The sequence below is a fragment of the Haplochromis burtoni genome, unplaced genomic scaffold, assembly GCF_018398535.1.
Source record: "Haplochromis burtoni strain Fernald_Lab_line unplaced genomic scaffold, NCSU_Asbu1 Contig_439, whole genome shotgun sequence".
Classification (NCBI taxonomy): domain Eukaryota; kingdom Metazoa; phylum Chordata; class Actinopteri; order Cichliformes; family Cichlidae; genus Haplochromis; species Haplochromis burtoni.
Genome location: NW_024582800.1, coordinates 183,245 through 209,116, shown reverse-complemented (window position 1 = coordinate 209,116; position 25,872 = coordinate 183,245). Strand labels below are relative to the sequence as shown.

The 25,872-nt window shown below is 39.8% G+C and overlaps 1 protein-coding gene across 3 annotated transcripts in view; it reads right to left on the bottom strand.

The window, feature by feature from the left end:
• Window positions 1–25,872, bottom strand: part of LOC102309299 (CUB and sushi domain-containing protein 3) — a 159,952-nt gene that overhangs the window by 2,575 nt on the left and 131,505 nt on the right. For 2 of the 3 annotated variants that reach the window (XM_042213393.1, XM_042213394.1), the window contains 11 exons: window positions 23,772–23,954; window positions 19,013–19,186; window positions 14,119–14,292; window positions 13,634–13,707; window positions 12,469–12,580; window positions 5,568–5,747; window positions 5,178–5,243; window positions 3,177–3,335; window positions 2,679–2,791; window positions 1,843–1,930; window positions 565–706 (listed from right to left, as the gene is read on the bottom strand). In XM_042213393.1, the coding sequence (XP_042069327.1) occupies window positions 565–706; window positions 1,843–1,930; window positions 2,679–2,791; window positions 3,177–3,335; window positions 5,178–5,243; window positions 5,568–5,747; window positions 12,469–12,580; window positions 13,634–13,707; window positions 14,119–14,292; window positions 19,013–19,186; window positions 23,772–23,954 (1,465 nt within the window). Of the gene's footprint in view, window positions 1–563; window positions 1,064–1,188; window positions 1,282–1,842; window positions 1,931–2,678; window positions 2,792–3,176; window positions 3,336–5,177; window positions 5,244–5,567; window positions 5,748–12,468; window positions 12,581–13,633; window positions 13,708–14,118; window positions 14,293–19,012; window positions 19,187–23,771; window positions 23,955–25,872 lie in introns of those variants that run through there. The other variant, XR_006052877.1, reaches the window with a different exon arrangement.

The window sequence follows — 25,872 nt, the reverse complement described above, 5'->3', positions numbered from 1 at the left end:
TTGAAAAGAGCAGTCAGAGGTGCCCTGTGCCATTTCTCTGGTAGGTAACATAATGAGTGCAAAATTTGCATGAGTGCAAAATGTGCATGCTATGCTCTGAGAGCTATTCCGTTTAAATTAAGGGGAAATCCTTCCATCTGCACACAATACACACCCTGTGCATTACTTACACGTGTGAACATATAGCAAATTTCGCTTTGTATCAAAGCCATTCTCATTAAAAAACCTAAAGCATGCTGCTATGTAATACACTTTAGATGGTAATACGTTGACTAATATTGCATCAGGCTTTGAAGTCTCTCACAAGTAAGTTACTGTATCGAGTGAGGAACTTTACTGCGATAAAGCAGACTCTGGAAGTGGGCCGCTGTGTACCATCCACTACTGGCTGCAAATGTGAAGACATCTAGAAATATCTGGGAGTCTATAACTTTGACATCAAGTGTGTAGTAAATTACTAAAGCTCAACCTGGGAACACAGACTCTACATTCTTTCACATGTGGGAACCAAAGAGATGTCTACTACGGCAGCTAGTGTGGCAGAAACCAGGGTCCACTACGTACCGCTGCTTGTAGAGATAGAAACCGAGGCCTGCAAAGATGAGAGCAAAGAAAGGCACGAGGATGGCGACAGCGACAGAACTGCTGTTGGTGGAGCCGTTGGTTTCAGGGTCGGTGAGCGTAACGTTCTCTCTCACGCTCAAACCTGCGACATGGCAAACGCAACATTTAACCAGAGGAAATGAAAAACAGAGACTGTATGCAGGATATGCATTGGAAAAAAAAATGCAAAGAACAAAATAGAGAGACAAAAAAACCAGAATGATACATATCTGTTGGTGGTAATGACGACGATGATGAAAATCATAAAGCTGGAGTTGGAGACACAGCAGCCAGATGATATCCATAATGATCATACTGATGATGATCACTGTGACTGCTATAATCTCCTGGAGACCATCATATGATGATGGCAGCGTTAATGTAGAGCACACACAAGTGAAGGGCAATGATGGTGGAGTGGATAATCTGTTGCTCGCTGTATGGTTGAGGTAAGAGGTGGCTGAAAGCAGGTACGAGGAGTAAGGCACTTTAAGTGTATGAATGCTGCCAGTATAATAGTATAACAGCCATATTATTCATATAGTATCTCAGGTAGTAGTTGAGTTTTTTTAAATAATACTTTACATGAATGCCTTTAAAAGTGTCTTTGGTGCATGTGTGCTGGAGTTAAGTGTCCTTCTCCAACCTCTTCAGCTCAGATATCGAGACAAATTTAGCCTGTCACGAAGGAAAGCGACAAGCAACAGTGACCAATATCTCGGCTGTCACGTATCCATGACAAATATATGGCTGCAATTTCCTAATCCGAAACAATGATGAGACAAACAGCAGAGGTTGGGCACTGGAGCAGGATCATCATTCAAGGAAATCATGCAGATGAACATTAAGAGTAGAGTCGCACACATTGCTCCACAGTAAAGTCTTAAGAGCTTGAAAAGAAAATGACAGTCCTTTAGGATGCGGCTGTTGACCCACAATTAACCATGTGAGCCATCACATGAGCCAAAGTGTGGAAAAAACAACAACCCCCCGCTAAGGTTTAAATACCTGGGACTGAATTAGACTCTTGATTTTGAGGTGAAACAAAAACTTAAACAAGCTCTTAAGACTACCGTGACCTGGATGACTGAGAACCTACACAGATATTCCACAGTAAAGTTTGAAAATTCATGCAAATTAATCATACACAACATGTTATTAAAAATGGAAAATGATTAGATGGATGTGTGACAGATGGCAATGAGGATTACTGTATTTGAAGTGGGAAAAAAAGCATACCAAGTCGCTGTAGCCCAAACTGTCCGTAGTCTTTACTCTGTATGAAGCCTTGGAACACATAGCTACCACCCTCAGGCTCAGCTGAAACCTGGCAGAAATGCATAACGGAGGTCTTGAAAAACAGTGCTTTGTTTCATCGGCATAAATAAAATCGGTGACACATCTGTTCTACGCGTCATCAAAAACCTCTGCTATACCGTATTTAGCACGACAGCCGACAGATTCTGTCGTGCTACATTCAAAAATAACACCCTTGTTTCTCCGAAACTCTTCTGCAGAAGCTGTGAGCTATGCTATTAATAGCTCGGCGGTGTGCAGTTGCCTGTCAGTGGCTGTTATTAAGTGGACCTTGAAGTTTATTTTAGAAAAAGAACTTCAACAAATTTAACAACCAAAATGATTCTGCAGTTGTTCCGGGTCCCTTAGATCTCAGATGTACGTCTGAGCTTATTCAGCAAATTGTCAGTGTAGGTGCAGTGAAATGGTTTGTACACCGCGCCTGATGCATCTGATGTTGAGCCAGTGTAAACATGCACCAGCGGGAACACACAGTAAGCCGAGAAATTACTATTCTGCTTGTGAGCACATTCTTTTCTCATATGTTATGATTTTTTTTCTCTTGGCGCTCTTAAGTAGGATCACAGCAAACAATAAGGACACAGCGGTTTCATTAAGTCCAGGGGAGGCTTATTTTTGGCTTCCAACTAGTTATAGCACATTTCTCTCGTCATTCTATCTGTCTGACAGACTTAATAAAATAAATTACAGCTGCAGCGCCTGCTTTTTGTTCTCCAAAGATTACTTCCCGTGTGATTCAAATTCCTGTTTACACTCACAAATCCGTCCATTGCCCAGGTCTCATCAGTAATCCTGCTCAAGGAGCTGTGGGCCACTGCTCTCATCTGGTACAGCAGGAGCATTAGCCGTGCCTCCTGGCGTTTGTAGACTCCTACAAGGTAAGGACAAGAAGAGAAATGATGCGAGTAAAGAGATGAGGCAATGAGTGTGGCAGAATGATAAAAGCAGAGAGAAGCGAGCGGGGAAAATGAAGAAAAGCCGGAGTAGAAAAGAAGAGGTGAGAAAAGAAGAAACAGCTGGGGGAGGAGGGGAGGAGACGAGTGACTCTTGAGTGGGCAGTTAGTCAGTCACTCGCTGCAGACTGATACATCCGTCTTTAGCGCCAATAGTTAATTTCCACTCTCATGCATGAGATCATTTGGTGATTGACTGATTGACATGAGGCATCCTCAAAATAAATGGAAGTGACACACAGATTTGTTGAGGGGCGGTTAGGGGGGAGGATGTAGAAGACAGATGATTTATTGATGACTCACCAGAGAGCAGAAACTCCATGCTACTGTCTCTTAAAGTTACATTGACTTTCCCCGTTGTGGCATTAAAGCTGGCGACTGTTAAAGTCATTGGCTGCTTTTGGCCCTTGTAATCATATGAACCCTTCCAGATGAAATCAGGTGCAAAGACGTCATCGGGAACTGTGGGAAAATGAAACCTCGCTAAGTAATGTCAAAACATTTTGTCATTAAAAAAAATTACATCAAATTAACTCCTGGGGAACTACTGGTTCAAACACGTATATTTTAAACATCAAGTCAACATCATGGTTGTAATTCAAGCCGACTCCAACGCTGCAAAAGGGTAATTAGAAACGGCGTGGAATCAACATAACAGACAGCTGATAACAATCTCGTCATTCAATTTGAATTTCAAGTTCCTTATATGCTTTGACAATCTCAGCCAGTGATAATTAAATACAATTTTAAAGCGATAACTGTAGGCTTGCTCTGTGAAATCGGCAGAAACTTTTAATATTATGCAGTGGAAAAACTTCTTCTAGCCTGCAAGAACGCAGAAAGGTGACGCTTTGTAGTTAATAGCAGGAAAAGACATTAATCTTGGTCTGAATAATAACCTAGTAATTACTGAAGAAGTGGGGACTTGGTAGCCAATGGTCAATGGTGGTCACTTAATTTGTGTAAAGATGAGAATTGAAAATGCTAAAAAATAAAACAGAAACCTCTTTTTTGTGTTTTGCACAGACCCCTGGACAGATTTTCTTCTGTGTTTAAACGTCTTAACGCACTCTACTTTACTTATTTTTTAAAATTTCAATTTAGGCTTCCTGAGTAAATATGAACAGCTTACCTAGCCAAAGTATTTAGTATTGATAACACAAGCCTTGATGATACAGCCTTGATATGTGCAGGCTTTACTGACAACATTTGAAGCAGCCTCTTTAGTTTTACAGTGATATGTTGGTATATGCTACGTGCTTATATCTAACATGGACACAGTGATGGTGCCTACAATACAGATACCATGTTAACAATCTTACATTATGTTAGCATATCAGAATCTGCTGAATAACAGTTCAAGTACAGTTGAAGCTGACAGAAAAACATAATAGTAAAGAGCTTTAGTGCTCAGTAAGAATAGAAAAGTACTAAATAAGTACCAGTCCATTTGGCAAGGATGAAGGCTGTCCTAAAGGTCTGGAAAGAACCTGGCAGTAAAAATACAGATTTCATTCCGGGAGGAAGCTTCATGTTGGAAAGCTTCATGTTTGAACCACATATGCATCACCAATTAATTACAATTTCTATTAGCATATTCTAAACGAACACATTTAAAAAATTTTCTTTAATGCGTTACAGTGCTCTTCGATGCTCAAGGCAAATTCAGAGACTTTAGTATATTTTCACCATAATTACAGCATAAATTTACATGCATGTATTGTGGTACAGTTTTACAAGTAATTACCATGCCGCACCATTTTCTATTACAGATGAAACGCGTCGTACGTATATTATGCGAATATCGCTCCCTATTATGACCTGTTAATTTTGCCTGGAACAAATTGGATTTAAATCTTGTTTTGCAGTAATTATTTGCTCTAAATGACTCTGAAAGAGGCATATATTGAAATGGAAAAAGGAAACCTGCTGTATTTGTAATATAGCCACGGACAAATATGCACTACGCTCTACACCAATAATTTTCATCATTTTAATAATTCTCCTCTACGGCGGAACCTATAACCTGCAATACTACGCTACAACACTAGGTTTTGTGCAAAAGGCAATACATAATTATTATTTATGTGATCTGATGAAGATAAACATTGCTCACACTATGCAGAGTGCATACAATGAAAAAGGGCGAGCGTTGGTTGTACGGAGATGATTTTTTCCTGTTGTTTAAGAAACAAAATGTTTCTGTGCAGCAGTTAATGCCGAGCCTATCAAACGGCAGATGCAGTACAGGATTGTCAACTTCTGCATGTATTAAATGGAAAGCTTGTACAGTTCAATACTCACCGTTTATTTTAGGGCTTGGTGTTCCCAGTATATGTTTGACAGTTTTCTCATGCGATTTGGAACCGGCTGAAAAGAACATAAATATATCTGTCACAAAGATATTGTGATACGCAGCAGGGTCTAACAGCTGGAGGATGTTTCCAAAACAAATAGCACTCAGCTGTAACACACTGCCTGCATTGTACTTTTCCCTCTTTTGCTAAAACCTGTGGTGGCTATGCTCTAACGCTAACATTGATGAAACTTTGAGAAACTTGCTGGCAGTTATACGATAGGCTCACAGAACACACCTCGTTATTGTTTTGGATGATTTATCTTTAACTCCAACTCTTTCCCTTCTTACCACTTTTTCAATCATTTGCCCCCCGCAGACCTCTGCCAGCCACGTACCTCTGCACACGGGCACCTTGCCAGTCCAGCTGCCGTCGGAGCGGCAGACACGGTGCTCTGAACCTCCGGAGAGGAAATAACCTGGCTGACAGGTGTACACCAGGGTGTAGCCGTACGAAGGTAGGTCTAGACCCATGACGTCAGCGTTGGCTGGGCTCCGCGGCTGCTTGCAGGAGTGAGCTGGATATCAAGCAGAGGAGCAATGTGTTAGTACACACACATTCACATCACAATCCCAGACATGCATACAAATAGAGTCGTGCACCACACACACACACACACACACAGCACACACACACACACACACACCACACACACACACACACACACACACACACACACACACACACACACACACAGACATGTACACACCCAACTCAGAAAGATGTACAGATAGAGAAAAGATAATTAAGCTCTCACTAGGGGGAGGAAGAAGATGATACAGGGGGTGGGTGGGGGTAAAAAGGGAAGTACACATATCTTACAATTTAATTGAGTGCAGGCAGCTATTAGGAAGCATGCTGATACTTTAATATGTTTATGTTTATGTTCTAATATGAATACAATCTTGTGGGTTAGGATATGCACTGCTTAACTTTACACTGAATTTTCCTCCAACGTGAGCGGGAGCCAAATTATATCCAAACCTTAACTGTGTCAGCTACCGGTCACAGATTGCAAGCAATAAGGAATGCCTGCGTTTAAATGCTATAGCAGTGAAACACAAGGTCTAGGTGAACTCATTGTAATTCAGCTAGCAGCTGAAAACCCCCCAAAACATTTGGAGGTGTTTGTGTATATCTTGAAATAATCGAAAATGTTCAAGGGCAGGACCGATCTGGTCTAAGCTCACTGGTGTCCTTGTGGGAAAGAAAAGTGCTGAAGCAAACGTTGTTTTAAACCTTGTGAGAGTGTACAGCATGAGAACGTGCATGTACGGTGCAGCCTGGGCTGACTACACTGGGGAAAAAAGTGTGAGAGCTCCATGACAACGAATGACCAACCACTAAATAGTTTGTCATGTTTTATTTGGAAAGAATAAAATTCAGAAAGTGAAATCTCCCATCCACAAAAGTGTTGAAATGTGTTTTGTCTCCTGTCTTCTGTTTCCAAAAAGTAAAACAAAGCAGGGAGAAATTTAGGATAGCATTTAGACGAATAACAAACTGGGGGCAAACACTGTTATTGTCGTGTTGCCAAAACACCAGTGTCTTATTTAGTCTGAATTAAATATCTGAATACACTGATTACACTTAGCTTAAATTTTCACTTCAACAGTCTCTCCCTACAAAACAAAAGTTTATGCAAATCACCCTACAAACCAAAAAAAAACTGAGCATTCAGCCTCTGAGGCATCGACCATAATGTGAAAACAGCTAAATAATTTTGCAGTTTGTGAGTGAAAGAATATGTTGCCAGCTGTCAAATGGGAGACAGCTGCAAGTGAGTCACAGTACCAAATCAGTTCTTCATGGCGTCTTAATGACATTAGTGGCAATAGGGTGTGGAAGGGATGCCAGGATGAAACCCAGTTTGGGCTTTATGAAAGACGAGCAGACTGCTGGAAATTCCTCTTTCTGGATATTACTGCTGCTGGTGTTTGAGAAATGTTCAAGTAGTATTATATATGTGGGTGAGTGTGCATGTCTGCAAGCACAGTGTCCATTTTCTAGGAAGTTAAAGAGGCCCGTGAAGGTAAAGGTTGTGTTGAAATTTAGCAGAAAGCTCATCTAATGCATCATATACTTATAACTGGATGTAAAAATTTAGCATGCATTAGAAAAAACTGTTTAAATCAACCGCGTGTGCCACACAGAACTTTTTTAATGAGGTGGTTTTTATTTACACAGTGCAAAAAAAAAAGAGAAAGAAAAACCAAAACTACCTCTTTCAACGGGTTGTAGATATTAAAGCTAGAAACATAAAGCTATATTCCCTCCCTACTGCCTGAGGACAAGTCTAAGTAACTCCTTTAAAATGACTGTCAGCACATGTCCAGTGTGGTGCACAGTTTGTAGACCATGAATACTAAAGGCACTTACAAGGCCTGTGAATTGTACCAAACACATATCATGTTCCTCATCAGATTCAGCTGACAGTTTATTTACACTTCAAACGGCACAGTGGGCTTTACTTCTGAGATTACAAGGAGCCTCAAAGAACAGTTTTTGTGTCACACGACAACATGCAATGTTCTTCATTCAACGCCGCTATCTCTTAGCTATGGGGCTAGGGATACAGACTGAGAGGCAGAGGTAGATAGAGGCAGACACAGAGAGACAGCCATGCTGATGGATTTCTGTAAGGGACAAGAAGGTCAGCCAGCTTTAGTAACAGCAGGCCACGGTCGATAGCATAAAGTTTACTTTTAATCTGTTACAATGTTTTCTTTTCTTGTAACACACAACTTTATTTATTACAAGCAATCTCATTAATCTGTAGACATACATACAGGTCTTTCAGTTTTTCGATTTATCCAAATTTTTTATATATTAGAGAATGAATAATAATATTGTTATATAACAATATAATCTGATAGAGATAACAAGAGTGAGAGCCAGGAATATTAAATTCTGACTTGCGTCCATTGCATCACTTGCATTAAATGTGTTGATAATCCCTCCAAGTTTTTGCTTTTGCCAGCTGTATAAGATTGGTTGGCTTCACTTTTAAATCCATTAAGTGGCTTCACAGTAACAGAGGACCATTTAATCATAGAGAAAGGTATTTTAGAGGATTTATGACTGTGTTTTGACCGAAGGTCACAACAGAGTGTTGGATCCACACAAAAGCACTCACACTGAAATACATATACATAACCACTGTTTATCCACAATGTTTTTTTGGGCCAGACACCCCACTGGGCCTGTGTAACCATCTCCAGGCATGAACGCATAAAAAATTACTTGGCTGTCATTAATTTACTGGACAATGATTCGCAGTTTTATTAAACCAAAATCTTTTTTTTTGTATCTCCAATTCATAGCAACCACATGCACTATTTAATGACACATGCTATTGCAAAAAACATTCAGGCTGCTCAGTCCTAATGCCAGGAGTTACAATTATGAACCAACATACGCAAGTTTAACTAACAGCACAGCACACAAGTTATTGTTCAGGTCCCTCCTGAATACATCATTTACCTCTGGGCTAATGACAACAGCAGAAGCTAATTGGAATCTAGTTAACAAACCTGAGGTTCAATCAATGAAGCTTGATTGGAGGTGTGGGTTAGAGCTACTGTGACTTATAAAAAACACATCTCGAGTTTTCTATTCACAAGAAGCCTGCGCCAGTGTGAACTGTGCCATAGTGAAAAGAGATTCTACTTGCACAAAAAAATTTATATGCATGACCTTCAGATTTAGAGAAGTCTTTCAATAAAAAATATTAGGAAAACAGTGTGGCATGAATGCATGATATCTGATGGATGTGATGCTGCCTGCCAGTTAATAAGCTAATGTGCCACAAAGTTCTATGGCAAGCTAACCTACTGACGATTAGAGTATTTAAATGACCAATGTTAATGTAGCATTAGGATAAGAATGTTTCTCAGTCATTTATTTTGAGGGTCTTTCCTTAAACTGTAGGGTAAAAGATAGCGGTGACTGCCAAACATAAATTCTGTATTCTAAGACTGTGTTTTCAATTCCAGCTAACAATGACAAGAGGAGGTCAGGGGTAAAATCAATACATTTTTCAAGCCACTACAGGTGATGGAACAAGGCCAGAGAGCAGCTCCTGAAAAGTTGCAACCACAGTAGGCACACCCTGCAATGAAACTGCACCTGCTGAACAGCCCAAGTCAAGAAAATAAAGCAAAAACCTTAAAACATTGTTTTTTTTAATATATTATTTTATGCCCATTCAAGTAATTGTGGCTGGTGGGATGTTCTGTTGGTACACAATATTCAAAAAGGTTGCTCGCAGCTTCTTGAGGACTAATCACTGCAGTAATGTGCACGGCGGGAATATTCAGGAAGCAAATCAAATCAATATCCAGTAGGCATAAACATGGCTTATATTTTATTTTTCACTTTTTCAGTATAAAAATATAAAATGTCTTTAGAGAAATGTAGAGATTTACTAAAGTTTAAGACTAGGTTGAGGCATTAACATTTCTTGTTTTGTCAGGTATGGTGGAAGTCATTAATCCATTATTAATCAATTAAGGCTGAAATCTTAATTACCATATTTAAAAACAAAGCAGGTAAACACGAATTTTAATGAGTTATGTAGCATAAATTTGCCTAACAATTGACTGAATCGTGTCCTCGGCTTCTGCAGTCCGTCTCGTGGCAGATAAAAGATGACGAAGAGCTTTAAATTAAGCACGGATATAAATTAAGAATATATTGTTACGCATTAGGCTTCCTCAGAAAATAATGAAGAGAACTAGTGTTTAACAAAGTGAAAGGGACTTCAAATTAATCTTCTCGTCTAGTGATTTGTTTTCTATTTTATTTTCGTGTTATAATATTTTCCTTTGTTAGCAGCAGAGTCATCTCGACTTTTTTGAAGACTCACAAAGCGGTGCAATACAGACTATATGTGTTTCACTCTGTAGCAATCATTTAACTGCATGAAGATATTAATCCTCACCAAAAACAGCTGCTCCCACACCTCCGGCAATACGATGTCAGTCTTTTAGTTAAAAATCACATCTTTACATATGAGTTTTATAATTTATAATAATATTGATTTAAATCTGCTCTGACTGCTGCTCTATTTTTGGGTATCCATCACAATGCTCGCAATAAATGCCATTAAGGAGTCAGAGGAGGTGCAACATCCTGAATTATTCTATAGCAAGCAGGATGACAGGGTCAGCAGTTTGAAGCTAGAGGTGGAGCAGGAAGGGCTGAGGAGCTGTCAAGTGTAGACAGGTATGTTTTTTGTAGTCTTTTCTGCTTTCAGCTGAAGTTTTGAGAACAATCTTAATTTAAAAAAAATCTTAATTTGAAAAAGAATCTCTGCACAACAACTGACTTTATATACAGTACTGCGTAAATGTCTCTTCTTTATATTTTGACAGGTATTTATTGAATATGCATATGCAAGCATGTGCAAACATACATGAAAATACAGTATATAAAGCAAAACCAGAGTTTGTACAGTTCTAACGAGCCTGAAAGTCAATATTTGGTACCACATTTATTCTTCAACACAGCCTGAACTCTTACGCAGCATTGGTGTCATTTCTTCAAGCAGTCTTCACGAATAGTTCTTCCTGAAGGACATTCAAAGCTCTCCTTTTGATGTTGGCTGCCTTTTGTTCTGTCAAAATGATCCCACACTGCTTCAATATTGTTGAGGTCCGGGCTCTGGGGAGGCCAATTCATGACTGGTAGTTTTCCAGTGTGTGTTTTTCTATCTAGGGAAACTTTTGCTGCATTGACAGTATGTTTGGGGTCATGCTAAAAAATGAAGCTGTTGTCAATCAGACTCTTTCCAGACAATATTACACGATGAAAATCTGACCGTACTTTTCCACGTTCATATTTCCAACAATTTTGACAAGATTCTGAACACAACTGGCTGAAATTCATCTCCAAACCACGACAGAACCTCCACTGTGTTTTATGTGCACTTTTGCACCTCTCTCCTGACCTGTCCCGTGCATATTGATGACAATTTGAATCAATTCGAATCAAAACTTTATAATATGAATCGATCACTCCATAAGACCTGATTTTCAGTCCGGTGTGCCTTTAGGAATTAGGTGCCTTTTTCCATGCTTGAATTATTCACCAGTCAGTGTAAAGTAGCATTAAAAAATCCTCTAAAAAAAATAAATAAAAATAAATTTTATATATATATATATATAATATATATTATATATATATATATATATATATATATATATAATATATATATATATTATATAATAAATATAAAATCCTCTAAAACTGGTCAGGTACAAGTACTGGACTGATAATGAGTTGACCTGAACCTAGAAAGACCTCTAAAGTGTGAGATTTTATCTTTAATAAAACATATAAAACATCAAATTTCAATTAAATCATCATGCTCTGAATATAATGAACCTTTAACATGAAATTTTAATTTAGTACAGTGGCATCAAGTTTCTATTGAAACAGCTTCTGTCAGGTTTACCTGATTTGTTTTTAGCTGAGTGTATGAACAACAAAAACACAGCAGGCACATATTCAAGGTTTCACTATTCGTCTTAAACTCCTTCTTCTCCCACTACAGCAGATGCACAGACACACAGGGCTGCAAGGAAGGCAGAGGACGCGGGGCAGGTATTACAATGCCTCAGCTTGCTTCCTCAGCGTAAATGTCTCTGGGATTTGAACGGATGCCGTATATTTTTGTAGTTATGAAATCAAGATTACGAAATATCATCTGAAGCACATTATCATCACACAGCTGAAGTGTTTACATTGTGCGTGCTTAATAAAATGGAGTTTATTATAAGAAATGTTCCAGTAAAAAAACCCACTGTAGCTGAAAGGGTTTTACTAGGATACTGGACTACATCACATTTTAGAAAACCACTTATCTTGGCAAAGTGAATGGGCTAAACTACACGGCCATAGTTTGGTGTCGGTCGACTTTTCGGGGAGTTTAAACAGAAGGACAGTGATCACAGTGTTCAGTACAGTCTCAGGATGATGGCAGGTTGATTGAGGGGCAAGCTGCAATCTACTGGGAGGCCAGAGGTTATGGCAGGATTGAGCGAATGTGAAAAGTTACTGAGGGGAGGTATCGACAGTGCGAGGATGGGTGCTACGGGTGTTGAGGAAAAGCAAAAACAGAGCGTCTGGAGCAGTCGGCAATGCGGATAAGCAGTGACAAGATGCCAGAAGGAGTAGTGAAAAACAACAACGAGTGATGTTAAGATATAGTTAGAGCATAAGGAACAAGCACTTACAGATGCAGGCTGGTTGGGTGCCAGTCCAGGTGAGATCTGGCAAACAGAGCCTTGTGGTGGAGCCCTGCAGTATGTGTCCCTGCTGGCACTGGAAGTCGACTCTGCTGCCCACCTGGCCACCAACAGACCGCACACAAAGTGAAAAAAGTCAATACAATGATGCAAATGCCAATAGGCTCCTAGCATCAAACTAAAGAGCCTGGAAAAAACACAGTGCACACCAAAGTTTTTTTCACTTTTTTAATGATTATCTGTAGCGTGTAGAGGCAGATGGAGGCTATTCCCAGAGGCGATGGCCCATGTTTGTGTTTGCAACTGATGCACAGACATTAAAGAGTGAGGAAGATGACTTTCTGGTTAAAATATTCAACTGCTTTCTGTTCTGCTAATAAATGACTTTTATTTCCTGCTACCATCCCTGTCGACTCTTTAAAGACATCATCAACAGTGAATTTTCTCATTCGGTAGTCTCAGGATATTGGTAAAAATGTTCAGTAATGCAGAAAAATGCAAGACTACAGCCATTACAAGCACTTATCTAAATAAGCTCCCAATGCTTTCATATGGGATAAATTACATATCACACATTCAGCTGAATGTCGTGGAGAAATTGCACTTGTAAGTGACACTCTAAAAGCAATAGGGAGGGCAAAAATAAAGCGAAACACACAGACTGAAAGCATCTCATCTCACTGAGCACAGATCAATGGTCATACCACCAGTTACTTATTTATTTTTTTAAGATGCATTTTTTTCCTCCCTCACATCTCCCCACGGACATTCCAGGGGGTTGAAAAATCCAGTTGGTTTAAGGGGAATTATATGCACGCACTTCTCTGCTACATCCTTGCACCCACATAACATCATCCAAAGGAATACATGATAACTGTACCTACAAAAATCCACTGGATATTGCACATTTAGAAGAAAACGAAGGGTGATTAACACATCAGAGTTACAGTGAGTGCTACTTTGATTGGGTACTTTGTGTTCACAGCTGTATACCTGTTAGATATAGTGGAAAATGTGGAAATTCTAATATTTCAAACACCTTTATACCATAAATTCTTAAACAAAAAACACACACACACACAATCACCCCAGAATTAAAGTGCCTACAGCCATTTTTATGAAATGCATTCATTGCAATCTTTGCTCAGTTCACCTTAAAGCCTGTTGAGTAATTCATGAAGCCATGCTCAGGTGTCCCCGGGTTTTCACACGTGGTTCTCGTGGGCTCTGGAAAAATTAGAATGTGACAGTGAAAAAAAAAGATTTCTCTCTGGAGTTTCATTACTGATGTGGTGCAGTAACATGACTGGAAATAAAATGCATTTCTTGGTTTTCAATTTTCTTTAAATTACAAAAAAGCACTTTATTTTATGCATTTTCAAATATTTCCTTAGCAGCTAACATCAGATGAAAATAAAGAGGCACATAAATGATTTTTATACTTTGATTTAGTTTTACACCAGATGGCAGCCTGATTCTCATTCACCTTCAGCCCTTTTGTTCTTTATGTTTTTGTGCATTTGTTTGCTGTAATATAATTAGGAATGAAAAATGTAATTACAGTGGAAAACTCCAAAACTGTTTTCAAACACTGAGATTTTCTGTGTTTAGGTGAATCAGCGAGTTTTGTTTCCTCACCTATACATCGGGGCTGAGATCCGCTCCAGGTCCCGTCTTCCTGGCACATGCGAGTTGTTGACCCGACCAGCACGTAGGGGGCACTGCAGCTAAACGTGACCTCTGACTTGAAGATGAAACTGCGTCCTTCTCGCCTTCCTTTGGGAGGCGTCCCAGGATCACCGCAGAACTTGGCTGCAGAGGAGGAAACGTGTAATATTGCTGATACCGCTCCTGATCAACAACAGCAGCACAGATGTTTCTGTAACCATACAGGATGTATCCAGGTGCAGTGTGAAGGATATATTCTGCTCGTGTGATTACAAATGCAGAAAATGATCTAGCTCCTTTTTAAAATTCAAACATCTGTCTCTTTTCTGCTGCATAACACAAAAGGAAGACTGCATGCAGAGAGTCAACTGAAAGCATTGTTCAGCTGAGTCTTCAGTATTATATTCACAACTAATAAGCTATGGGGGCTTCTTCTGTACCCACACATGATCAGACCACAGGAGCCAACACTGGTTTTGATTGCTGCTGTGAGCTTTGCTGTTTTTGATAGGCTTTTTATTACATCCTCTTTATTCACGTTCCCGCCTGTAAAAATGAATGTCTCTCTATATGATCCGCAAATTCTTCAAGGACTGAATTATTCAAATTGCATTGACATTATGCTTGTTGCACAAAGTCTTTTGCCCATTTTTTATTGCGTGTGGGCAGATGCATTGACGTCCTTGTCTCTGGATGAATTACTCTGTCTCTTTTTTTTATTATTTTTTGTTTCCAACACTCAACCTTGCTGGTGAGGGCTAATGGTGGGTATGTGCATATTCATTTTGACAGCAAAGAGGGAGTGAGAGGGGTGCGACGGCTCTCAATTTGAGATCAAAATAATTAGCAAGTGAATATTAATTTCTCTGACAGGGCCTTGAGGTTAACACAACTACAGCCATCTGCTGCTGTTGCTCTCCAGGCCCCTTGTATGATATCATTTTTTTTTAAATGAGACTGAAGCCACAACCTCAGCAGATGATTCCCAATGGATTGCCACTGTGGCTCCCTCAATTTATTGCTTATAGACATCTAATCAAACTGACTGGAGTGATTTAGGCTGAATGGTTGTGATGTCCACAGACAGTCTTTTCTTTATTTAATGTTTGCACCTAGCAAGCCACTATAACCAAGTGGATCAGTGAAAGATACTTGTTGGATGTGGAGGATCCAGAAATGCTCAGTGCGTGAGAGTACAGAGGTGAGAGTCACCGTCTTCAGTCACGCAGCCAGAGCACTGTGGGATCAAGTCTGTAATAAGGCAGGCACTGCTTCTCCAGACCTGACATGTGCTGCTACATGGAGGCCTGGAGACAGATACGTTCTTGTTTGCTCTTTTCCCTAAAAAAAAAAAAAAAAAAAAAGCCAACAGGGTTTTCTCACTTCCAATATCTGACACAATAGATATCGAGTAAAAGAAATGATTAGAATCCAGCCCATCCAGGGATGTCTGACTAAAGCCATTACTGGAAATACTGTTATCTGAGGAAAAAAATCCTTGGATTCAGGGATGGATCTTCTCCTGGAAAATGTGTTTCCCTATCCTTTAGACCCCCAGTGAAAATGATGCATTGCAAGCTTCTGCCCACTTGTTTGCAGCGGTTTACCCATTTTTGATATGACAGCAAGCAAAGATGCAAATTCGGTTCCAGATCTGAAAAATGATTCTTGTCATTTCAAAAAAGGCATCGTAAGACTGTATGCAGATGGCACTTTGGAGGGTTGACAATACAGGCCAACCAGGTGACATGCACATCAGTCATGAGCTTTAGGCTGCGGGGAAATAATGTACTGTTTTATGGATATATAAAAGAAATGGCCCCAGGCCAAACCAAGCTCAGCATATTTAATGCGCCTGTGTGTTCCTGTGTATGTATATGTGTGTTGATGGAAGACTGAGAGAGACTAGTCAAAGTTTTTCTCGCTCTCTTTCAGCCACACTCTTTCCTTGATGAATTATCAATGCTTTAAGGTAATCATTATGCAGAGGGCACATTCAAAGTTGCATCCCTGCAGACGCATGAACTAGCATTCTCAAGCATTGAATTTAGGAGATTCATATGTGTTGTTATAGAAAGCAGGGCCATGCATCTTAATCCTGTCTGGCTAAAGAAAGTTCAACTATTAAGAAAAGACTTGCTTTGCTGATTCATTGCACCTCCTGGAGTTTTGCTGAACTGTATTTCAAGAGAAAGTGCTGAGTTGAAGTTGATAAATTGCAGTTATATATTTTTTTTAAACAGACAGCAGTGCAGCCATGCTGTATGTATACTAAACTGCTAGGCAGTATATTTAAAATGATTTCACACCATACAAAATATAACAAACTTATCAGGTCTGATTTGCAGCAAATCTGTATGATGTAGCTAAAAGGAATTTGATGATTCGTCCCGCTGACTTTATGATTCTGTTGGGAAATCTCCTCAGTAAAGATGGTAACTTAAGAAAATATTTAAGATTATCTTTATAGTTGCAGCTAATGCACAGATACAAAAATACTGCAGGCATATGGGCATTCACAGCTTGCCTGTGAAAATGGAGAGCGTCCCAGTAATAATGGCCAGTACCATAAACAAACTTTGACCACAGAAGAATTTACCTCTAATGACTTCTCAACTGATAATAACCACCAGCGCAGACTGCTGTAGATAGTGCATTGTTGTCACTTTAAAGCACAGATAATAGCCTTTTCTACACCAAACATGATCAGCATTTTTTCCCCTTTGTCTTCCCGTTTTAATGACTCGTTTATTTTCCTTGGTAAACCTCAGTGATTTATCATATACATGTTCCTACCGCGAGTAATGTAGCAGGAGAGCCAAGTTCTCCACAGAAGTTGGTTATTGGTCACACTCGGTGATATTTATAGTGCATTCCTCTCAATTTGTGTCAATTTAGCACAATCACTAAAGCATGAATTCTGCGTTGTGAGTGATAGGGCTATTAAATATAATTACCAATTCAAAAACAATTCTCTGCCCAGATACACTTAACAGTATCATGGAACATAAAGGTTACTCACTCACGTTGCTGCGGGAGGTTGTTTTGGGGTAGCTGATGTGGAAAAATGATTGTAGTGTGCTGAGGGATGACTCCGCTCACCATAATTGGAGTAGACAACTTCCAGACATTAATCAGGTGGAACCTTATCCATTTTACGAACAGGCGACATGTTTTACTCTTAGCAGGCAAACAAAGATACAAGCGTACCTCAATACAACACGCATTTGGTTACTCAGCTTTGCTAGAGCACTATCAGGGCATGGCGCACAAATATGGTCGTTTTCAGTTAAGCAGGGTATAAATCAGAAAGCAGTGCGCATACTGACTTACAGTAAATGACTGCTATGTGGCCACTGAGTACAGCAAATGGCTACAAGCGGTACTATGCTTCTAGTAGCGTGGCCACAAACACGAGCAGTCTGTCAGCTGCATTTCAGAAGCTAAGTACCCAAATGGGCCCGCGTTCGCCTGACTGAAGATGGCCACAAGCAATGAACTCTGTCATCAGCATCAATTACAAGAGAGCACAGCAGCAAATGCACTATTTTCAAATGGGCTCAGGGGGCTTTATAGGTTCAGTCTGTTGTGATCCAACATGTGATAATGAAATACTACAAACATCCCAATTTTCCTCTAATTCAAAACCTTGCCAAAGTAACTGTATACACAATAAAACGCTATACCTAATAGTTAGTCGAGTATCTGACGGCAGAGATTTCTTGCACACGAGGGCTGCAATATTTAATTTGTAGGATGCAAAATTCAGCACTTCACTCAGCACGAAAGGACTGCCTATATTCAGCAGTTAAAGTGGCGATACTTCAAACAAAACAGTGGCACTTGAAGGGTTTGAGCAGGATTATTTTTAGTGGCTTTTGTTTTATTCTACTTAGTCCTGACTGATATTCAGAGAGAAGCAAATGCATGCAAGTACTCTAGCCTTCTTGATATTTCATTTCTGTCTGACTGATACAATGCAGGAATGATTCAGATGACAGCGAGACACTCTTGAGCAGTCATGCATCCCAGAGGTTATTATTATGCTTGCAAAGATGATTCAGAGAAAGGTCTTAATGTAGTAAGACGCACCCGACACATCACTTGTGGCTGCGCTCGGATCATCATCATCTTCATCGTTAATATTGTAGCTTTGTTACTTAGGCTAGAGGTCAATTTACTTTTCATTTAATCAAAATCCAAATAAGAGCTTCGTTTTCACGTGCTAATGATGAAATATTTATTTACGTCTTCAGAAACGGGCAGGATCTAACGTCCAACTCCTCTTTGCATTTTTCCAGCCTTCATTTAAGAAAGATGTTTTTTTTTTTAAATTTACTTTAAGTGGTTTAAGGGTTAAGTATGATTGAATGCTTACAAAAAAGACCCTGATGTTGTAACTTAGGAGATCAGATATAATCTCTGTTCTGCATCTCTGCCAGACTGTCTCATTTCATTTGTATGATCCTTAAGCAAAATTCCTTGACTTTCATTAACTTGAAGTAACCTTTTAAAGCAGCAAAAGTGGTGTATACGGGATTTTGCCTTGGAGGGCACAACTTAAAACTAATGTAATGCATGTGAGAAACAAAATTATATGCAGGTATAGAGCTGTCTGGAAACTCAAATACATGTAACAAAAGGATGCAAGACTTATTTTAAGAGTCAAAAATCATAAGCCTGATAATGGTTAAAAACGGGCAAAAACAATCCAATTAAGCTCACTGTTGGAATCACCGAGTTTCTGACAGTCTCAGAAATGTCATCTGGTTTATTTCAGTCTAAACATAGAGAGACTTCCTGTACATTACAATCATCCTGAAGGCACTGTGGGCATGAATGAACGTAGGAAACGATGACTCACGCAAGCACTGAGGCAAGTCTCCGCTCCATGTCCCGTTCCCTGTGCAGGTTAGCACAGCAGGAAAAGACAGCTCATAGCCGGGTAAACAGGTGTAACTCACGCTGGTTCCCCACTCCAGGACTGAGCCCTCAAGGAGGCCGTTGGGGATGGATGGGGGTGTAGGACAGGTGACCACTGTAGGGATAGAGTGGATACGCAGGTCACAGACGCATCAGAGTATATTCAAAGCACAAATCAGAATGAATTAAGTTTGAGTGCAATGCTTAAAAGAGGGCACACACTGATTAGTGTGTACCGCCACCCTCTGCAATAGTTGAGGGTCTAAAGCAAATTTGAAGTATTTAGAGTTATAGATAGAATATAGTCTTTGATAGTTTACTGGAATCATCTATGGTTCACTCTCTGACACAGTCTGAATATTTGCTGGAAGAAGGTATTTTGCAAACGAAGACTCTCAGCTAAAATATAACTTACAACAAGAAAATGTTGTGACTTGAAAATATTGGGTTTAGTAGCCTTGGATGCCAGCAGGAGAGGTCAAACGAAACCTTGAGGAAAGATTGTTTTTCTTCTGCCTTACAGCAAAGGTGAGTTACATTCAGCAACCAAAATGGCTGCTGAATGTAACTCAAGAACAGACAAACAACTACTGTGATTAATCTGTATTTACAAGAATATGGCTACACATGTACTGAATCTTACATTTCAAATTGAAATGTTGCTAAATATTAATTGCACTGAGGTTAAGATGGCGTAAGATGGATGTAAACACACAGTAAACACAGTAATACACTCACTTTTCATCCAAGAAATAAAAGCTTTTATCATCCTATTCATATACTGATGGTTAAAATGTTTCCTAGAGACCTTTATTTAAAAAAACAAAAAAACAAAAAACCAAGTCAGGTTAAAACTGGTCAATGCAGTGACCAAAACCCCATTACACCAAAAGCATCAAATTAAAAGCAGCAGAGGTGGCACTAATTCACCATTCTGCATAGTGTGGATTACAGCTGAAAATGAGGTCTTTAGCTCAGAGAAATAGTCTGTGTTTTGACTGTGAGCGATTTCTGTTTGGAGAATACAGAATAATTTCTGTGCAAAATGAGGGGGGCATCTTGCGTCTGTGTAAGCCGTAAACTTTCAGCTCAACAAATGTAATAAATGAATGCATAATAAAGCTCAGAGTTTGTTCTGACACACTTGGAGATGAACCCGTGGGGACGCAGATGGGATATGGGTTTTAGAGATGTGAATAAATTAGTGCTGTTGCTTTATACCACTGCTATCCTCCCTCAGCACCCATCATTACCCCCAAGTCTTTTTCTCCCTTCTTTCTTTTTGGCATTCTTGTGTTTGGTTAAACACTTGAACAAACATCTGCAAACTGAAGTCGAGCCTTATCCGAGTCTTACAACTGTGGCAAGTTCAATTGATTCGTTTATATTTAAAATACATGCGTGCTTGTTACATATGGCTCCCCGACAGAGAAGCCTTTAATTCTCTTCATCTTATTTTCACAATTCAAAAATCAAAAAGTTGTGACAATTATCCAAGTTATGACATGAGAGTGACGCGGGGATAGAAGGCAGGCACATGACGGACAACTTCCTTGCCTCGTTAGCGCAACTTTTCATTCTCTGCACAACAAATTACAGTAAATGTGGAGCAAGCCACTGTGGGATATTCACACATCCTCTCAAAGGTGGAACTGTCTTTTTGTTCTCAGTTGGCAGCAGATCCAAAATGATTTCCATATGGACATTTTGCAGCAGCATATACAGTATATATGAAGTGTGCTATAATCAGAACAGTATTTAGGCCACGGTGAATAGAGAATAAAAATAAGAGCAAAAACCTCCTCGTGCTCCAATCTGTTTTTTAATGTTTTGTTTGTTAACGTAATTTTGTTTCTCAAGGAGAAACAGGTTCACTTAAAATTGTTTCCCTTTGAAGTTAATGAATCAGTAAAGAGTGCCTTCAGTTTGGGATTTCCAAGTTGTTGCTCTGGGAAAAAAGGGGCACTTCATTCTGAATTATCTCACTAAAATGCGTAGCTGGAGGCTGTAAAGTAAAAAGCAGGTTTGCGTGTGTATTTCAGTGATCTTACGGTATATCTGTGTAAAAGACACGAAGGGGGGGGGGGGGGGGGGGGGGGGTTATAGAAAATGTATGAGTGCACGTGTGCAAGTAGGCAATTTACACAGATTAGAAGAGTAGGTCTTCTAATCCTGTAAGCACTGCATCTGAAATTACTTGCTTTAAAAAAAGCAGAGAGTGTCCCCATTTTCGTAAGTAGTTCTAAGCAGCATTAGTGCCTCTTAGCTGAACATGCCAAACCCGGGATTCAAACTGAATCCTTGCCGGGCAAGGCTTAGGATGCGTCATCACACACAAACGCTGTGGCTAAAACTGATGCTCATACACTAAGTGCAAATTTATGCCCAGGCTTGGCACATGCAAAACCTCTTTGTCTCAATTTTTCTCCTCTTGGCTTTCCTCTCACCTTTCCCCCCTCCTCCCCCTCCCTTTCTTAGAATACTAACTCAGTTTCCTGTGGCACAATCATCCAAAATCTATGACAAGGTGACAGATGCCAGGTGTGAGAACTTTAAAACAGCTCACCTTGAGTGAACTGCAAGCACCTTCAACTTAAACCCAATCGTGAAAAATGAACAACAAAAAACAAAAAACAAAACAAAAAAAAACTTGTGCAAAAATAGGCATTGTTTTTAGTTTCACATGAAAGAAAAGAAAACAGATATTTTTCCAGTCCTTTTCTGAGATGTCCCACTGCGAAGGCTGTCAGGGAGAGTGATGATAAAAAAACGTATGATTACCAGTGTGCTTTTCTATTGCTTGCCCTAGATAGTCTTAGAAAGAGACCAAAGGACAGGAAGAACACGGCGACAGGGGGAAAGCAAAGCATAAAACGTCTGTACTCCTTCTTTATACCCCATCCACACCGAGGAATGGAAAATTAATGTTGAGCACCCACTTAGTAATCAAAGTCCTCTCTCTCTTGCCTTTCTTTTATTCATTTATCCCATGAGAGAAATAAGTGCTATCGGAAAAGCGAAGGCAGTTGAGAGACAGAGGCAGGAGGACCTTGTGGCTCACTGACTAATGCATACAGGTCAGTGGGAGCTGACAGCATTCAGGCAGTGGCAGCGCTGGGAGAAAACGTGAGTGTGCAATCATCTGTGTCTACGTATGCATGAGAGAGACACTTCTGTAATTGAATGCCCCCGTGTGATTGTATTCAGGCACAGCGGTGTGTGAGCGAGTGTGATGAGGAGGCCTAAGCTCTGGGGTTTTGCTCCTTTCCACGCCACCCCCATTAAGCGTAGCCGGATCGGGGACCGAGAGGCTGAGCGGTTGCAGTAGCTGTCAAGGATTAGCGCTCAGAGGTTAGCAATGTCACACACTTTTAATATACACACATGAGGGTTATACACTTGCACATATACACCCATTGCCCTCTGTCTTCTTTTCTCTCCCAGTTTAAACAGCTGTGGGACCATCAATTCAACCAACATCTTCACCGTACAATACCCCAGAACACGGCACGTTAATATTGAATAGCACTAATAAAATATTACAATTACTGTCAGACTGAATTTTGTAATTTTTTAATCTTCAAGACAAGGTTGAGAAGATTAGTAGGGCAAGAAGTAGCCTGGCTTAAACAGCTACTTATGAGCTTAACTATCTTTGGATCCCCCCAAAAAAAGTCTTATATATGGGTTACAAGTAGAAACACAAAAAACAAACTCAAAGGAGGTTTGAACCTCTCACAACCTGCCTATTTCATTTCATTTGTCCTTTCGTCTACCTCAAGAGGCCTGCTTCACTGTAACTGAGACAGCAGCCTGGGAACAGTTCCTTAGCAACAATGAGCCCCTATTAGCCTTGTGGGCTCTTCCCCTTCCTGGTGTACTCTTGAGCTGTTCGCTGCACAAGTTAATCTTCCCTGCAATACTTACTTTTGAGTGTCAAGCGCAGAAATGCTAATCTATGCCTCCACTCAGGCGTCATAAATCACAGAGTGATGTATCGCTGATGGGCGTACAACAGCTAAGTCCTCTTCCTGGATTTTCCAACTTTGATGTTAATCATAGAGTAGAATGGGCACAAACTTCAGGGAGAGGACTCCAGTGATTAACTGTTGGGGTACAATTAGAGGTATCCTTGTGGTGATGGAGAGGACTTATTAGCCATCCATCACCAGGTGTCAGAGAACTTTTAGCATCGGCTCTTTGCATTCACAGGTGCAACTCTAGACTGGGGGATGAAATCATCATAGATATATATATATAGTTTTTTTTTAATCCAGCTGAGAATGTGGCCATAGACAGTGAAGCATAAAAACTAGCAAGATTTTTGCATTAAATGGGTGATATTTTGAGAAACATATTAAAAATGGCTTTATTTCTATGTGTGGATGTGTACGTTTCAAATATATGCACCTTATTATGCAAATGGGTTTATGTCTTTCAGTGTCATTGCCATTTGCATTATCAGTGCGCTTAAGTGAGGAGTATATGGCAGTATCTGACTACACAGGAAGCCTGTGTCACCTTTCTTGCTAATCTCATTAGATCTCTGGATGTAAGCATACACTTTAGATTGTGCGTGACAGTGTGCTGGCATGCCAAGGTTGTTACAACGCTGTCTGATGGTTATCAAGGTTGAACGTCCACCGCAGCAAGTCTTTGATACAGTGTAGGAGAAATGCGTATCTGTGGGAGGTACTTGCCTTGACATGCTGGCATGGTTCCACTCCATGTCCCATTGCTGGTGCAGGTCCTGGTGAAAGAGTTGTCCCCTCCCACCATCACATACCCCAGTTGGCACATGAACGTCACATTCTGGCCCACTGTGGTGTCGTCGCCAAACCTGAGTCCATTTGCTGGGATACCGGGATCGCCACAGGTGATCACTGCCATTGGTAGTAAAAAATAAGCGCTGCATCAGAAATCATCCTTAATGGTGTGGAGTGAACTTCAACATGAAACATAAAGCAACATTTCTATTTTTAGTCTTCCTTTGTATCATTAATCATTAGTTCTTTTCCCAATCTTGCATTTATTTGTGCCACTGTGACATCACTGTGTACTTCATCATGGTTAGGATTATTCTTTTCAGGTTTAATAATGATACAGCGGTCATACTAATATTTTATCAAATGACTGAAATATCTGTGACATTTACAGCTGTGCATGATGATCATTGCTACACCTCGACCCATAATTCATACCCAAGACAGTGACAAGAACAGGAGATGTCTGCACAAAAAACACAAAAAACTTAACGCTGCGTGTTTGCCACCAGCTAGTCGGTAGTTATATGTTCGTGACTGGTAAATGTTAATTGGTTCTGAGTATTCTTTCACTCGTATGAATCAAATTGTTCTGTGTAGTCGTGAATTGCCAGAAGCAACGTTGGTTCAACTTAAGTATGACTGATCAGGGTATTGCCTTTTGTGTGATTTGGCAGGTCTGTAATGAGCTGTTGGACATGAGAGAGTAGAGAGTAGCAATTCACCTCTGAGGGACATTTATCTGTAAAGAATTACTGGAAAAACTAGCTTGGCTGCAGTTTTACAGATACATAAAAGTACTTTTCTTCTATGTTGTTTGTATTTCAGCTGGTCTTTGTAATCGATGAGGCTACCAGTGTGGCTTCTGGATCTGAATAGTGAAGCCAGTGAACACTTTGAATCTGCTTTCTTTCTAATGGAGAGCATGGGGTGACTTATCTATCCCAAAGGAAAAAGACAGCACTGTTCCCTTGAACTATGACCTCAGTAAACACTTCCCTGGAGTGTTTTTGGTCATAATTATAGTTTTAAGTCACATTTCATACAACATTTATTTTGTAAAATATTTCCCATTTGCAATCAAAAAGGAAGGTAAAACAGGTTAGGTATCTGAACTGGTCAACACTGTGAATGAAAAGGTGTGTACCATTTCCCTCGGTTTTTGCATCCAGCTCTTTACTTGTTGCATTCTGCTACAAAATATCAAGATAGTGGAAGTCAGAATCCCCACCTTTGGGCTTTAAGAGTCAGCTTCACAAGCCAAAAGTTGCCTACAGCCACCATTTATGTGAATTTATGTTTGTAACAAAAGTTGCTTACTTGGACTTTTCAGAAAACTGAGATTCAGTTTATTTCATTACAATCCTTAAGTTCTTAAAAAGAAAGCTACTTCCATTGGATGTCCTGAATGGGAGCTGAGAGCAGAATATAGTGACATGGGGTTTTTAATGATACTTTTTGATACACTGAGGTTTTAGTCTGAATGTAATAATTTTGTAACTGAAAGCAACCTACAAGCAGTTTCTCAAATGACTTCTAAAAGCCCACGTGACAAATAAATGATAGGTGGACAGTAATAAAGTAACAATGAATCATTATTTTATAAAGCAGCTCTTTTAGATGCCGTCTAAGGAACACAGTATTCGTTGGCCTCTTAAGTGTTCGAGGCATTAACATAACTAAAAATGATTTCCAGGCATCTGACATAATGTTATGTGAAAATAAGGAATAGCTACATTGCCAGTTTGCTGTGCACATGACATAAGACTAAGTGACACCTACATTGTCATAATACTACTAACAGTAATCGTAATGTTTACTTGCACTTCTCCATTCTAGATTACGCCACTCTAGTTATATAATTTGTCTAAATCAGCAGAGGAACTAATAAAAATAATAATAATGTATTTTGTGCAGTCTCTTCTTTTCATATCCCTACTCTTGGCTTCTTTTCATGGCACAATTTCTCCAAAGTAAACAGATGGCTGAGTGTTGGCCCAGTATGTTGTCAGGTCTTAACCCAGTGCTACCGCTGATG